Consider the following 15735-nt stretch of genomic DNA (forward strand, 5'->3'; position numbering starts at 1 on the left):
ATTTGGGAAATCTCTTGAATATGTTTTTTTTTTTTTTTTTTAATAAAAATCTTGAATATGTTATAACTTATAACTGAAGTCATCCCCTTTTAACTTCAAAATACTATACACGATTAAACACGATATATACTCCTTTAGTGTATCATTACGTCTGATTTTGCCATTTTGTTCACATTTGTAGCCCTATTTCATCCGATAAACGATCACTATCCTAAAGTCAAGATTTATCGAAATAATCCCAAAAATGTTATCATGTTTTTTTTTATCATCATTAATTGCATGTATGCTGAAAACTATCTTATATTATATATATGCACAATAAACTCAAGAATTATACTAAATTAGGTTTTGGAATAAAAAGAGAGAAGGTGAAATTTTTTGTACATTGATAATATATACACGTATTTTAAACATTTCATCTTGATTTTTCGAACGCTAGATAAAAAGTGGGACTTGCTGAAATGCCTAGCTAATAAATAATGATCTAAATATATTATGATCGATCCTATGACTTTTCTTATTATCCCCTTTGTTTACACTACATTTTTGTTTTCGTACCAAAGACAAAGAAAATATTTGAAAAAGAAGAAAATACTCATTAATCCTAATTCCTAGGTGTTTGAACTTAAACCATCTACGTCTTTCCTAGAAATATTATTGATTAAGCAACCTATCTATGGACACCAGATAACTTATGTTTTTTCTTTTTCTTTTGTTCAGCTAAAGATAAGAACCAGTGAATTACTCCCTTTCCCCGCTGTCAAAACACATTAATTTGTTTTATACACACTAAATTTTCTCTCCTCCTCACATGTCAATACACATTTGGTTATATATAGGAGTATATATTGGCGGTATTTGTTTGTATATGTTTGGGCATCTATATTATTATTGGTAGCCAAAAAATGTGTAATGCGGTTAATGCCTCCACATGAAGACAATAGTAATAAGGACGCAATGTTTTTTTTTTTTTTGGCTAAGAGACGCAACATTTTAAAGACTGATCAAGACGTCAGGCCCGAGAGCACAGTGTGAGACAAAGATCTTTCCTTGTACCTGTGGCTCAAAATAAGTCGCCGTTTTCTATTCAGAAATTATTAAATTTTCAAGTGAATTGCATTGCAATTTTTTGTAGGGAATAGATACTATACATACCAGCAAACTGATAACTATAATTTTTTTTGCTACCATTGATACTTAAAAAATAGTTATAATTTTGATTGTAGAGTTGACACATATGTACTGTACGTAACGTAGGTCTGTGTACGTAGCGTGATATTCTAATTGAAAAAACATATTTTAGACAAGTTTTGATAGTTTTCTTGTAATTATCTTTCTGTATGGTGTTTTGTGAAGGATTCATTCGCTATACCTATCAGTAAAACTTATTCTATTGCATGCTTATATAAAAGGATCCGACATGATATATCTATACCAAAAAAGATAAAATTTAATGTATAAATTCTTATTAATCTTATCTTTGATGTGTATATTTTAGATTTCAAATTAAAAAATTTTCGTGACTCACCCTTTCTTACAGTAGCTAGATAACTACCCAACTTTTGGAATTCTAATGCTTAGCCTTTTATTTTTTATTGACTTGATACATAACAATGTTTAATTTTTTTATATTTCTAGAAGTCTTATATATGTAGTTGCCACAGTTTTCAGAAATTTATTCTACCAGAAATAAACTGGTTAGAAATATACTCTCATATACTGAGATTAACTTTATTTTAAACGATTTTCAGAAAAAATTAATGTTTTATTAATTCATAGAATCGCAATAGGAACCAATACATCAATATCCCCAATAAGAGTAATAGGAAACAATGAAATTGTAAATCTTAAGTCTTACGGATCACACAGACAGAGACATAAAAGACTCCAGTGAACACCATAACAAGAAGAATAGAAGAAACCACATAATTAAGATATATAAAGACACAATAATAAGAGTACATTGATTCACCTTGTCTCTTTAAAAACAAGAAGATAAAATATACACATAAGTGCGTTTAAATTATATATCCATATGGTTATTCGCATTGGAAGCCAGGAGGAAGCTCTTTGCTGCAAACATTAAGGAGCAGACTGAGAGTGATTGGGAGGTCCAAGTTGATTCCAAGAACGTTAGCCTTAAGGGCGGTGCAGAGGCAAACGGCTGCTTCAAGATTGGCGAGTCCTTGGATGAGGCTGCAGCATGGCTCGACTGGTGGCTTGCCAAGGGTGTAGTGGAAGACGGTTTTGAGCACATTATCGCAGACAGCGAACTTGAGGGTGTCTTTAGGGCACTTCTTCGAGCCAGAGCTAGGGCTTGGGGTTGGTTTAGGTTCAGGGGTTGGCTTTGGCTTGGGAGAGGGGCAGCCTCCACCGCACGGAGAGCAGCTACCGCAGGCGGAGATTGTTGTAAAAAGGAGGAGATTGAGAGCCAAGAAAAGGGATATGGAACTTGTGGTTCTTGAAGCCATTCTTTGTTTAGGAGATACTGTTCACTAACTATGTTGTGAGTGAATTGGGTGTGGAGAAAATGAAGGGAATTGAGATAGGTCTTATAGTGGTTTCATAAGATATTGTTGGATTTTTTTTTTTATAATAAAAATATGAATGATTGATTGTCCATAAGTTAATTGTGATGTCAATGTTTTTGTTTTTTTATATCCACAATCTAAAAATTTTGTAGGATGTATTAACCGATGTAGTCTTGGGATAAATACGTTGTCTTGTAATTGATACGAAACATGATCGATTCCAACTAAATATTATGTACGTACGTTTTGTTCCGAATTATGACTGCTGTATTATTAGTCTGACTTCATGTCATATCACATTTCTAAGTTCTATATATAATTTCTGATTTATACGTTTCTAGGCTTTTAAATTTGAAAAGAAAGTCTGTATGTGAATGTTCTTCAATGTACATTAAACTACACCAAAGTATGTAGATCGACTTTCTAATTTTTTTTTTCTTTTTCAATATGTCTTTCGTATGATGATAATTTATAAATGCATGGTAGCCATAGAAACCATGTGATAGTGACTGACAATATATGCTGGTTCCCTTGTGCCCTTCACAAACAAATGCAAAACAAGATAAGATGGATCATGATAGTAAAACGAAGCGCCACACTGCACACACATATACCGAAGACATCTTCATATCTACAAACATTCGTCTAGCTGTCGTTAATTGCATAAATATTCAAAATTTGTATATAGTAAGATTATTGTATATATCGATTACTTGATATCAAATTCGATCAGAATTACATATTCATTAAATTTAATATATTGGCTACGGGTTAAATGTATACAATTATGAACAAAAATATATGGGTAGCAGATATACTATATATAGACCATAAAACACAATATTCAAACAATAATGAATGCATAAAATAAAATTTAATGCTTTATTAATTCATAGAATCGTAATACAAACCAATACAGCAATATCCCCAATAAGAGTAATAGGAAATAATAAAACTGTAAAATTTCAAGAATCATACGGACCACACCGAAAGAGAAAAAAAGACTCCGTGAACACCATAACAAGAAGAATAGAAGAAATCACCCAAGTAAAATATATAAAGACACAATAATAAGAGTATAAAGATTCACCTTGTCTCTTTAAAACAAGAAGATAAATATACACATAAGTGTGTTTAAATTATATATCAATATGCATGGTTATTCGCATTGGAAGCCAGAAGGAAGTTGTTTGCTGCAAACATTGAGGAGCAGACTTAGAGAGATTGGGAGGTTCAGGTTAATTCCAAGAACGTTAGCCTTAAGGGCGGTGCAGAGGCAAACGGCTGCTTCAAGATTGGCGAGTCCTTGGATGAGGCTGCAGCATGGCTCGACTGGTGGCTTGCCAAGGGTTAAGTCGAGGAGGCCGTTGAGCACATTAGCGCAGACACCGAGCTTGAGGGTGTCTTTAGGGCACTTCTTCGAGCCAGAGCTAGGGCTTGGGGTTGGTTTAGGTTTAGGGGTTGGCTTTGGCTTGGGAGAGGGGCAACCTCCACCGCACGGAGTGCAGCTACCGCAGGCGGAGATTGTTGTGAAAAGGAGGAGATTGAGAGCCAAGAAAAGGGCTATGGAGCTTGTGGTTCTTGAAGCCATTCTTTGTTTAGGAGATACTGTTCACTAGCTATGTTGTGAGTGAATTGGGTGTGGAGAAAAACGAAGGGAGTTGAGATAGGTTTTATAGTAGTTTTAAGGAAAGCCCAAGAGCGTCCATAAGATATTATTGGAAGTTTTTTTATGATAAAATTATGAATGATTGACTACCATTGTCATTATTTTATTGATTACAATTAATAAAAAGATTATATGATTGAAATGTACACGAAAGTTTAAATATTGTCCATAAGTATATGAATATACGAAATTATACTTGTGATGTCAGTTTTTGTTGGTCTACAATCTGAAAATTTTGTATGGGTGTATTAATTGATTAGTACTGATTAGTACAGATTAGTACAGTTTCTTTTAGTTTTGGGATTTAATACGTTGTCGTTGTAAACTTGTAATCGATGTGAAATATGATCGATCCTCAACTGGATGTTTTTATACGTTCTGTTACGAATTGTGACTGATATATTATTTGTCTGATTTTCATGTATCACATTTTAAGTTTTACATAAAATTTGCGATTTATACGTTTTTAGGCTTTCTAATTTTAATATTCTTCAATATACATTAAACTACACAAAACTTTTTTAGATAGACTTTCTAAGCTTTTTACTTTTTCAAATATATGTCTTTCAATTCGTATATATAATGATATTTTATAATGCATAGTAGCCATAGAAACCATGTGACAGTGAGTGACACTGCTGGTTCGCTTGTGCCTTCACAAAAAAATGTAAAACAAGATAAGATGAATCATGATAGTACAACGAAGCGCCTCACTGCACACACATATACCAAAGACATCTTGATATCTACTTACATTGATCTAGCTGTCGTCGGTGCATAATTCAAAATTTGTATATGGTATTTACATTCCATGACTTATACACGCATGATCTACCACATACCCAAGATGAGTGACTATTTACACATCAAAAGAATCAGAATAAAAACAACAAGAAATAAGTTAAGATGCTTGATGTGATATGAAGGATCAAAGTTAGTGTTTTAAATGACTAACGATGAGTTTAAATGCAAAAGCTTATGACTAATATGGCAAACGTATTATTGATTTTTTAAATTTTTTTATTTTAATTCATAAAATTTTCGTCTAGTTTTGAGATCGCTTATCTATTAGTCATAGTGACTCGTCTTCGCCAAAATATATGAATTTTTTACTTTGATAGCATGATCGGCTTTAAACCATACGGTCCATACCAAATGAAAGCTAACTCAATTTCATATTCTTTTGACCAAATTTTAGCTTGATTCAAGGGTGTAAAATGACTTTGACTACATATATAGTTTCATATTCTTCTACGTGACCGAAATGTAACTAAAATAGCTGTTTTTCAAAAACAATTACGTAAATTAACTTCAATTATGATACTTTATATTTTTGAAACATTTAATATTATTATAAAAAAAAATCCCGCAAAAGATATATTGGAACATAACTCGATCTAGGTAAAGTAAACGTCCTTTGGTAGCATCCAATATAAGGTTCAAGTTTTTTTAAATAAACGTCCTTTTTATAGCATCCAATTTAAGCGTAATTTTATTTCCAGTTCAAAGTACCCACTTGCTCGTGAGTGCGGATGTAGCTATCTATCAAAATCTAATCCCATAGCAAAGAAAAATGTGAAACATTTTCACTATTATAAACATAATTAGTAGACTAGTTCTGTTATGTGGAAGCGAAATTAACTATATATAGTTCTTCTATCATTTCAAAATTAGAGGTAGTTTAGCCCTTAGTAGCATATATTTTTCTTTTGTGTGTGATAAATACAGTACTTTTTCTTTGGCTCATCAACTAAACAATTGCAACTTGGCCTTCTGCCCCCACACATGATTTTAATTATTGCACATAAGAAAACAAAGTGTTTTTAAAAAGGTAAATTTCTTATTATTGTTCTCTTCACGGGATTGCATAAGATTTCTCAATCGCCCATTGGTCTAAATCGCCCATTGGTTCGTCTGGTAATCCATTGGACAACAAAATGATATATATATATATATATATATATATATATATATATTTGTAAACCAACAACAAAATGATATTTATTAAGTTTATGTTTATTCTGGTAATGAATCTATATATAAAACTATCGATTACTTTTCGTCCGCGGGTTATGAGTAAATACATGTTAAATAACTTAATAAGATTGTACTTGTATAATCATGTTCTAATTAATTCAGCAAAAAGTGCATAAAAATAGTCTTTATAAGAAGTATCAAGTTGGTAAATATAATAATAGCACTCATAACCCGCGGTGCGAGTCTGCCTGGTTCACTTCAGAGCCTTCACGCTTGCTCCTATATAAGCCCTAACTGTCGCTCACACTTAGTCCCAAAGCTAATCACATCATTTCCTCTAGTCACATTGTTGGTCAACATTGATTAGGGCTTAGCTTAGAGATCAATGGAATCCCACAGATCTTTTTCCGCAGCTCTCTTCTTATCTTTTAATCTCATGCTTTTCGCATATGTTAGTGGCTGTAACACTTGCTTGCCAACTAAGCCAATCCCAAACCCTAACCCAATCAGCAATCCAACAAAGCATAGCTGCCCAAAAGATGCCCTAAAACTTGGTGTTTGCGCTAAAATACTAGATGGTGCAGTCGGAACTGTAATCGGAAACCCACCTGACGCCCCTTGCTGCTCAGTACTTCAAGGGCTTGTCGATCTTGAAGCTGCCGTTTGTCTGTGTACCGCCATTAAAGCTAACATTCTCGGGATTAACATCGACATTCCCATCTCCTTGAGTTTGCTCATCAACACTTGCGGCAAAAAGCTTCCCTCTGATTTTATTTGCGCCTGATAAAGTTGTAAAAGGATGGATCGATCGAGTAATTTTATCTTTGTCATTTGTGTGTTGTTTGGCTTCTGTTTGTTTGGTTGGTTCGCGCCTAACCGAATCCGCATGTATTTTTCTGAAAATTTCTTAGTTCCTAGCTAGTTTGGTTGGTGTAATATTTTATCTGTTTGGGTTTACGACTAAAGACCGGTTCTATTTTGACAATTTAATGATCGGATAAATTAACAAAATATATGATATAATTAGAAATGCCCGTGCATATGTTAAACGCGTGCAACTATAGCTTTCTATCACAATCCAAGATAATTTGGATTTCTATTTATAAAATGAGATGAAAAATACTTCTTAATACATTTAGAAAATGTGCACATATTGGAAGATCTCATGTTGATATTTATCTGGCGTAAAGTATATACAAGAATTAAAAGATTTAATCATGTTGGTTTTGTCCCCAAAAAAGAAAAAAAAAAATCATGCTGGTCAAGAATCAAGATCCTGAACCGTTCTGATGAGCTTACATTTTTGGGCTGGTTATTACTGGTATTTGTAAAATTTAGAATTAGTTTGAATTTTAGGGTATGTATCTAATTATTATAGCACGAGAACCTTTTGGACAAGTGATTTAGGGCACTTATGCTGGTTTGTGTAGCCTGTAGGCCGGGGAGTTCCACTCCAAGTTCTTTTGATTTTGAGTGAGGTTAATGAATCAGTAGAGACCCTAACGATACGAAAAGAGAAAATTAACGTTAAACCAAATAAGGACCAGACAAACTTTTTCTTTAAACATTCTTAAAACTTCTATGGAGCTATAAAATTGTAATAACATACTAACATAGTAACATGGCAAGAAAATAGGAAAATGGAACCCGTGACACGGACCCATCTGCGCATGCCACCACCTAAAGAAGTAAAAAATAATTAAAGTGAACTGTACGTACGTGCATGGATATATAATAAGTCTAATTTTAAAAAGCTAAAATGATGACGACGATGATGCAAGTTGTAAAATCAGTTCAATTTTTTTCAATTATTAATTAAACAAAAAAAAAAGTTGTTGATTCAATTAATTTATATTTTGTATGTTCATATAAATCCAAGATCCAGAAAGTAGCTACATATCGATCCTGTAATAATTAGCCTAGTTGTGAATAGAACATTTTTTTTACTGTATCCAAGGCAAAATGAAATTTAAAAAAATCGCCTATATATCGGCCAAACATTAAGTGGATTGGATCAGTTTCCTTTGATCAATAAAGGAGTATATATTACGTGCTGTATATCACTTCACACATATTTTTTTTTCACAAACCAGAAACTAGCTAGTATGATCCTCCATATGTAGCAATTTTTGAAGGTAACACTTATAACAATCATCAGAAGACTCGAGTAGCATATATTTACGTACCTTCGGCAACGAAGCCAATTTGGACCACGTCACCGGTCCGGGAGGTGGCCGACCTAGGCAAGTATCCGCATCACTAACACGTGACAAAGAGACATGAAAATGTTTAAAACGTTAAAACCACTAAATCATGGTCACTTTATTCAATTGAGAATATTGTCTAGGGTTCAATCACCGTAAGAACTAGATAGATTTGGCCCATCAAATATTAAGCCCATTAATAATACAGCTAACTGGGCCCATTAGTAATAGTTTGGTCCGTTTTATTAAAATAAATTAAAACGTTCAGAAACTGCAAATCAAATCTAAGATGCGAAAACTCGATCGGTTTTTTACGTTGTAACATGATCAGATTAAGAAAATGCAGATCAAATCTAAGATGTGAAAACCCGATCGAGATGTTATGGTTTAAACATTAAAAGATTAAGAACCTGCAATTGAAAATCCTAAATATGAAATCCATCACTATTGTTTATAAAATTAACTAGAATATGTATTAATCAAGTTCATAATTCATTGACGACATTTATTTTCTTGAGCGTCACTGTGAAGCGGAAAATCCAATGTTTCAACGGCATTGAAATATTTATGTAGTTGTATATATAAACGTTATTAATAATGTAATAACGTTGAATATGTCGATGTAACGGGAGCTTCTAGCTAGTGTCTCTTGGGTAACTCCTCGAAGCAGCAATTGGAGATACGAGACGCGAAAACTTGGGTGTGACATTTTGACTCACAGTATTGTTCTATTTCAACGTTATAATATGAATGAGAAACAGTTGCTGAATGTTTAGTGTTGAATAATGTTTAAAGTTTGAATAATGTTTGAATAGTATTCTTATAGTATTATTTTTCTCGAGTTAAGAACTTATACCATTAGAGTGTCAGTTCCTAAATTGATCTAATTTAAGATCTAGTTAATACGATAATACCCATAAATGATTATATTTTATTAATTATTTACGTGCCTTTAATTAATTCAAGCAAAAATTATTTGATTAATTATGTTCAACTCCCAAGGTTATGTTTTTCAAATAATAAAAAATAAAAAATACGCCTACAGTTACAGGTGTGTGCGTGTGCGCGCAAATACTAGCTAGGAGATTAGGAGTCCTGTAATATGTTTTAATCTATCACAAGACAAAACAATATGATCGATCAAACCTTGTGATATAAAATTATTTTGACGTCATCCTGTAATATGTTACAGGTGTGTCCAAGACGTGCAAGCTTCACTGCAAGGCTAACCACATGAAATCCAGCTATATATGAACGCATGGGTTATAGGTTCTCTTAATTTTTTTACGTGGGCTCGGTTACATCAAACGCATAAAGTGTGAGTATCAAATACATCAATCTCAACATTCTCAAGTTACATACGAACAAGCAAATTTTGTTGCCCACCCATCAAACTAACATAAAAACAAAAAGAAAGTAGCTAAACATCTTGAAATTGATCGAACTAGTCAAAATTCTGTCTAAATTATAAACCTTTATGAATTTCAATTTTAAAAATAGTCAAAAATAAACTTCTGTTATTAGATATCATCTCTTTTTCAATACGTAATCATTAATGGTAATAGCGAAATTTATCTTTCTAGTGCAAATTTATGTATTCTTATGGAAAATCCTTGAAAATGATATAAGACAAATAGCTTTACTCTCAGCAAGAATGAAAAAAAGAAGGAAAGCTATGCATATCCACAATATAAGCAATAATAACTTAACAAGTGTAGAAGAGGGTAAGATCCAACCTTTTAGGATAAAATAAGAAAAAGTTCAAAGAATCTCATTTGACAGAATGTGTTGGCCACATAATAAGTTGTTTCCTGCCTGGTGATATCTGGACATTGATAGAGAATCTTCTATACCAGTTAAGGTGTTATTTGCTTACCATTTTTGTAAGCAACCCTTGAATTAAGCATTTAGTCTATAAATTAGATGATATAATTTATAAATATGCAACGTACATCATTAACATTAATAGGTCTTTTTCTACTACAATGTTTCAAATTCAAGACTACACATCTATCGTTTCAAAAAATAAAAACAATCATAATAATCATTAAGTAAAACATATTATCTTTTAAAAGAAAAGTATAACACATTTATCGTTTTTCTTTTGGTTTGATTAACAGATTTAGTATGTTCGCACATTAATATGGACGGCAATATTAAAGAAAATATATTGAATGTTTTTTTGACATCAATAAAAGATTGGGGCATTTTTTTACCGTCTTTTAACCTTAACAACTTACCTTAATTCCTTATTATATTAGCACACAACTAATAAAAATGGGGCGGCACTACGTTATCTTATTCTAAGATACCAGATTCAAAACTACGATTTGGTGTACAGAATAATTACATCAGCTTCATCATATAGAATGGAATAAAAAAATCAAAATATTTCATTATTTATTTATATGTTTTGGCAGCAATATTGTTATCTATTAGTAAGTCAACCATTCGGAGTAGCATTGCCCAAGTTTTTAATTAATGTATATCCTTTAATGTGACCTTATCGACACTAAAGTAATAACTAACAATCATAAATTTAACATGTTCTTAAGCTTCTTCACACAAAAACAAACTATTACGGTTACACTGCTCTCTTACATTTTTTATGCCGAACAGAAAAAGAAAGAAATTGCTCGTATACATCTAAGCTGCTTGGAATCGAATTAGATAAACTGAAATGTTAGCTCTATATATGTTTCATACACAAACGACGAACTTGTGTTTTCGTTTTTAGGAACTTGTGGACGTTTATACAAACGCCTCCTGTTAAGTTGTCTTTGCTTAATTAAAATTAGGTATAATTAAAAGATGTCTTTTGAGAACATCAAAAAGACCATATTTAGATGTCTGGTTCATTTCCAAAGATCACGACGTACTTAACAATATCAAATTTCTTTTGCAGTGATGTAAGGTATCTTTCACTTTCGATTCCCCTCTTCGCATTATCTATCCGTAAATCCTTAATCTAAAAAAAAATCTTTAATCGTTTTTTAAAGCATACACTAACAATTAAGTATATGCACATACATTTTTTTAAGTCTCGAGTTTTAATGATCATAATTTGTAACCTAATTGTTACAGTGTGTCATCACTTTAATTCAGTTCTGCATATTATACATGTAATTGATATTTTTTAAAATCGACTTCTGGTCAGCATTTTGATACCTACAAGCATAATAAACTTGTTTCCTTGCAGAGATAACTGCTTCCTTATTATTTAAATTTTTGCATATCTCTAGTTCCAAATCTCAGTTCAACATCTTTCATAAAACTCGAGACATGTCTTTTAGGTCACACATGTCTTTTAGCGTCAAATGAAAATTTTGCGTTTATACTGTAAATGTGTCATACAAAAACTGCATCAGACAGAAAAAAATATATATATTTAACATTTGATGACGAATTGTCGTTAAATAGCGGATTGTATATTTTTTTCTGGCGACAAAAAAAAAAAAAAAACCGATGAAAATAAGTTTAATTAGTTCTGGACATGTACCCAGGATCCAGTCATGATTCACTAAAAGCTTCCCGAGATATCACCTTTTTTTGATATATACATGTAGTTCTCATATATGTATGTATCTATACACGAATTATATGCCCCTCGTAATAAAGCGTGATTATTTGGTTCTGTCCCCTCTAAGTCAAAAACAATGATATCAATTATTTGTTTATTTAGGATTTGACTTTTTTTTTTATCAGGAGAGTTAGAGAGATAGGAAGCTTGTGCCGCCCATCGGTCATCTATTCAATAGTTATAACTTATAACTTATAACTTGTAACATTTATTTTTTTAGCTTTAAATATTTAGTCCGACTTAGAGTTAGACACACCAAAGTTATTAAATAACTCAACTACGGTTAAATTAACCAAATGAGTTCCGTTTGAATATTGTTAAAACCGAAACTGAATCTCGTATTATCCTTACACCAACTTGGTTAAAATCACTTTCACAACTACCCCTTGAAATTATTATGAATTTCGTTTGTACATGCAAGTGTGTACAATGATTCAATTGGGGAGGTTGTTGGTTCAAACTTGTAAATCATACTGTTTGGTTCCTATTTACTTAGTGTTATTTTTTAATTTTCGCTCAAATTACATCTTCTTAAGGCTTGGTTAATTATGATATCTACATATGCGCGTATACGAGAGAGTGGGATGCATTAAACTAAAATCAAATTTGATGTCAGCAAATAAGAATTTGATAATCTGTTTCACCTTTTTGTGACAAGTGGACGTTTTCGTTACCATCCAAGTTAGCCATATATTTCTCCTAAACACATTGTTAATTAATTTCCTAATTAGTGACGAAATCAAGACGCCGTTACCGATAATCCTAACATAATCACTGTATAATAAGAAGAAGAATACAATTTCGTAAAACATACTATATTTACAATATTATTTAACATTGTATTATTGAACAAGTTGTCATTCCTATGTTTGGTCAACCGTGGCCTTTGGGATACTCAGAAGGATTCCATACCCAATTATTTAATTCGATACTCTTCTTCTCCATGATTCAATCAATCCTTTTTAAAATGAATCTGTATTTTTTTTCTTCCTTCGTCACCTGCTGGAATATAAATAACATATAGTTAATAATAAATCATTAAGTTGTCAATAGACCCTACAGCTTAATTTAATTGTATTTATCAAGTTAACAAATTAGTGTCCTAACTCAAAACAAGTACCTTCGTCGATTTTAATTACCTCAATGTTGCAGGTTCGAATCTTTGTGCAATGGCAATATTATTATGATGTAAATCATTTGGATTCAGATAAACAAGGTTTTTGTTATTAAGATTGAAATACTGATTTAATCGATCTATGTATATGTGATCATTTTGATCCATGTTTAGTATAAACAATTGGTTAAATAAAAACCAGTCAAATGAAGATTAAAAAAATTTGGGCATATATATATAGTAACTCAATGTGTCATCCTATCTGAATTGAACATTTAAGGGTCTTTTTCTCTATTCTAATAACATTAAAAATGCTTTACATGCACTATCACCATTTTATCTCTAGAAAAATTAAGAATGTACTAAAGGATTCAACGCAAAAACGTACTCACCACTCATACGACTTATGTATACTGATTTACAAGGTGATCTGATCCTACAGTCAGCTATAAAATGTAAATCGTTATCTCTAAATACTATTTTTACAATGATGAGTTTTTTTTTAAGTTATGTTCGTGACAAGTCAATAAAAATTGAAGCAAAAGTAAAACTGTGGTTTCCTTTTCGTGCGAAGATCAATTGTAATAGATTCATCCTCTTGAAATGACCGAGTCAACGTTGAGGGGGAGAATCTCTCGCATGGTCCTACGAAATTGTCACGTGCCAAAAATCTGGGCCCTGAGATAATAAATACTAGTACCTAATAAGCAAAGCCAGCTCCGCCCAAAACATTTGATCCATCCATTTTCATCTTTGTTTTCCATTTTTGAATATATGGGGTTTATCTTATAAAATTAGTATTTCTTTTTTCTCTCCTTTTTTATTCTCCGGAGTCCAGACGATGCATTTATCAATTTTATTCAATATAGAAGATAACAAATGTGGGTTCACCACTCCTTCTCCTTTTCTTTTTGGATGGGACTCTCCTCATTGTCCCCTTTTTCACTCCTCCTCAATCTTTGGATATGCACAAAAATAATCGATTCTTGGGGATATTAGCGTAGATATATATCAGTATGACACTAACAACGAAAAAAAGTGTTCATTATGGGGTTGAAACTTCATTGATCTGACATGACACAGAGTGTATACATAGAGATGGATCATGACATTACACAGTGTATACATATATATTTATGAATTTTAAAAATTACATATTTCTTCCTGTTCATGGGAACTATTGACTTGCTTTTTTTTGTGTGTGAATATTTTACATAAAACTTGGGTCTTGGGACTTACTAACAAAACTATGATTGTTGGATGATTATTATTTTGTTGGTTCTACAAAATGAAAATGAGTTGTTCTCCGTTTTTTCATCTTCTTTATGATCCTATAGTCCTATTTGCTCAAGAGCAAAAGAGAACCATTGAATTTGCAAGGCTTCTAATTATATATATAGTTCATGAAACTCCTGTGACTATACCCTTTATTTTCTTTCATTTCATTATAACGTTAAATAAATGAAAAGAAGGTACTAATTATGTCCCAGCATGACTCATTTTTAGTGGCGTCTAAGAAGCATGCATTTTGAGCCATTAAATCTCAAGCAAGACTTTCCCATTAACACAGAAGAAGAAAGTTGGTACATTAATGTAATCATACCAAATCTATAAATCCTTAGTTTCAATTTTGTAACAAATACCTAAATTGTTGACATACAAAAGAAAAAAACAAATAGCTAGAATCACTTTTATTGACTTCTATTATACGTTTTGATTGAATTCCATAGATAATAATAGTTTTCTCTCCGATTAAAGTAGAACCTCTATAATTTAATACTCGGTAAATTAATAATTTCTATAAATTAATAAATTTATTCGGTCCCAAGTTGGGAGTAGTGTAATTTTAGACACAATTCGATAATATAATAAGATAATAATTTTTTTGAAAATCTTTTGTAAATATATGGTCTGATCAATAATATAGATTAATAATTATATAAAATTATCTGAAATATATGTATATATACACACATTTATTTTTATTAGACTTTATTTTTAATATTTTTATCATATACAAATCTTTGAGTACTATCTTCAAAACATGATAATTGTTATTTTTCTTTTAATTGATTTTACGAAAATATTCGTTATAACGATTAAATCTTATTTTAAAACTTTTTTACCAAATTAAGAAAGTTTCTCTATAAATTAATAATTATTAATTTATCGAGAAATTAAAATCTCTATAAATTAATAGAATTTTATGGCTCCAACATTATTAATTTATAGAGGTTTTACTGTATATGCAATACAACTATAATTTGATAATTACATGTGAAAATACATGAGTCTCAGTTTAGAATTAGTTGATTACAAAAAAAATAGACTTTCTAGCATAGAAAAGGATCATTATAATGACGTTCTATAACAAGGAAATAACCGTGGGCCTACAAGCAAAGTTCGATAATGAACAAACGAAAAATGGAAGGATGAGAACGAAAACAAAAATTGATATGCGTTGACAATAATGCAAATGAAATGAACAATGATTAAAATGTGTCTCTAACACCGTAATCAAATATTTTTAATTATATTCCGTAGTTCAGACGTGAAAAAAAAAAAAAAAAACAAATGATCTTCCATGGAAGTAAAATCATAATCGAACTACAGTTATTTTTTACATATTTATTCCCCCTATTTTCAAGAAATTGAACAAA

The 15735-nt window shown here is 31.4% G+C and overlaps 3 protein-coding genes across 3 annotated transcripts; 1 reads left to right on the plus strand and 2 right to left on the minus strand.

The window, feature by feature from the left end:
• On the minus strand, nucleotides 1815-2540 carry LOC104755473 (14 kDa proline-rich protein DC2.15-like). The gene has a single exon (XM_010477863.2). It carries the CDS (start codon nucleotides 2469-2471, stop codon nucleotides 2040-2042), a length of 432 nt encoding a protein of 143 aa, XP_010476165.1. The 5' UTR covers nucleotides 2472-2540; the 3' UTR covers nucleotides 1815-2039.
• On the minus strand, nucleotides 3391-4194 carry LOC104755474 (14 kDa proline-rich protein DC2.15-like). The gene has a single exon (XM_010477864.2). It carries the CDS (start codon nucleotides 4120-4122, stop codon nucleotides 3691-3693), a length of 432 nt encoding a protein of 143 aa, XP_010476166.1. The 5' UTR covers nucleotides 4123-4194; the 3' UTR covers nucleotides 3391-3690.
• LOC109130036 (14 kDa proline-rich protein DC2.15) lies at nucleotides 6385-7167 on the plus strand. Its single transcript, XM_019239226.1, has one exon. It carries the CDS (start codon nucleotides 6563-6565, stop codon nucleotides 6959-6961), a length of 399 nt encoding a protein of 132 aa, XP_019094771.1. The 5' UTR covers nucleotides 6385-6562; the 3' UTR covers nucleotides 6962-7167.

The sequence above is a fragment of the Camelina sativa genome, chromosome 17, assembly GCF_000633955.1.
Source record: "Camelina sativa cultivar DH55 chromosome 17, Cs, whole genome shotgun sequence".
Taxonomy (NCBI): domain Eukaryota; kingdom Viridiplantae; phylum Streptophyta; class Magnoliopsida; order Brassicales; family Brassicaceae; genus Camelina; species Camelina sativa.

What these genes read in the sequence shown, in the direction of transcription:
- LOC104755473 (XM_010477863.2), bottom strand. Translation starts at nt 2,471, where the DNA reads ATGGCTTCAAGAACCACAAGTTCCATATCCCTTTTCTTGGCTCTCAAT.
- LOC104755474 (XM_010477864.2), bottom strand. Translation starts at nt 4,122, where the DNA reads ATGGCTTCAAGAACCACAAGCTCCATAGCCCTTTTCTTGGCTCTCAAT.
- LOC109130036 (XM_019239226.1), top strand. Translation starts at nt 6,563, where the DNA reads ATGGAATCCCACAGATCTTTTTCCGCAGCTCTCTTCTTATCTTTTAAT.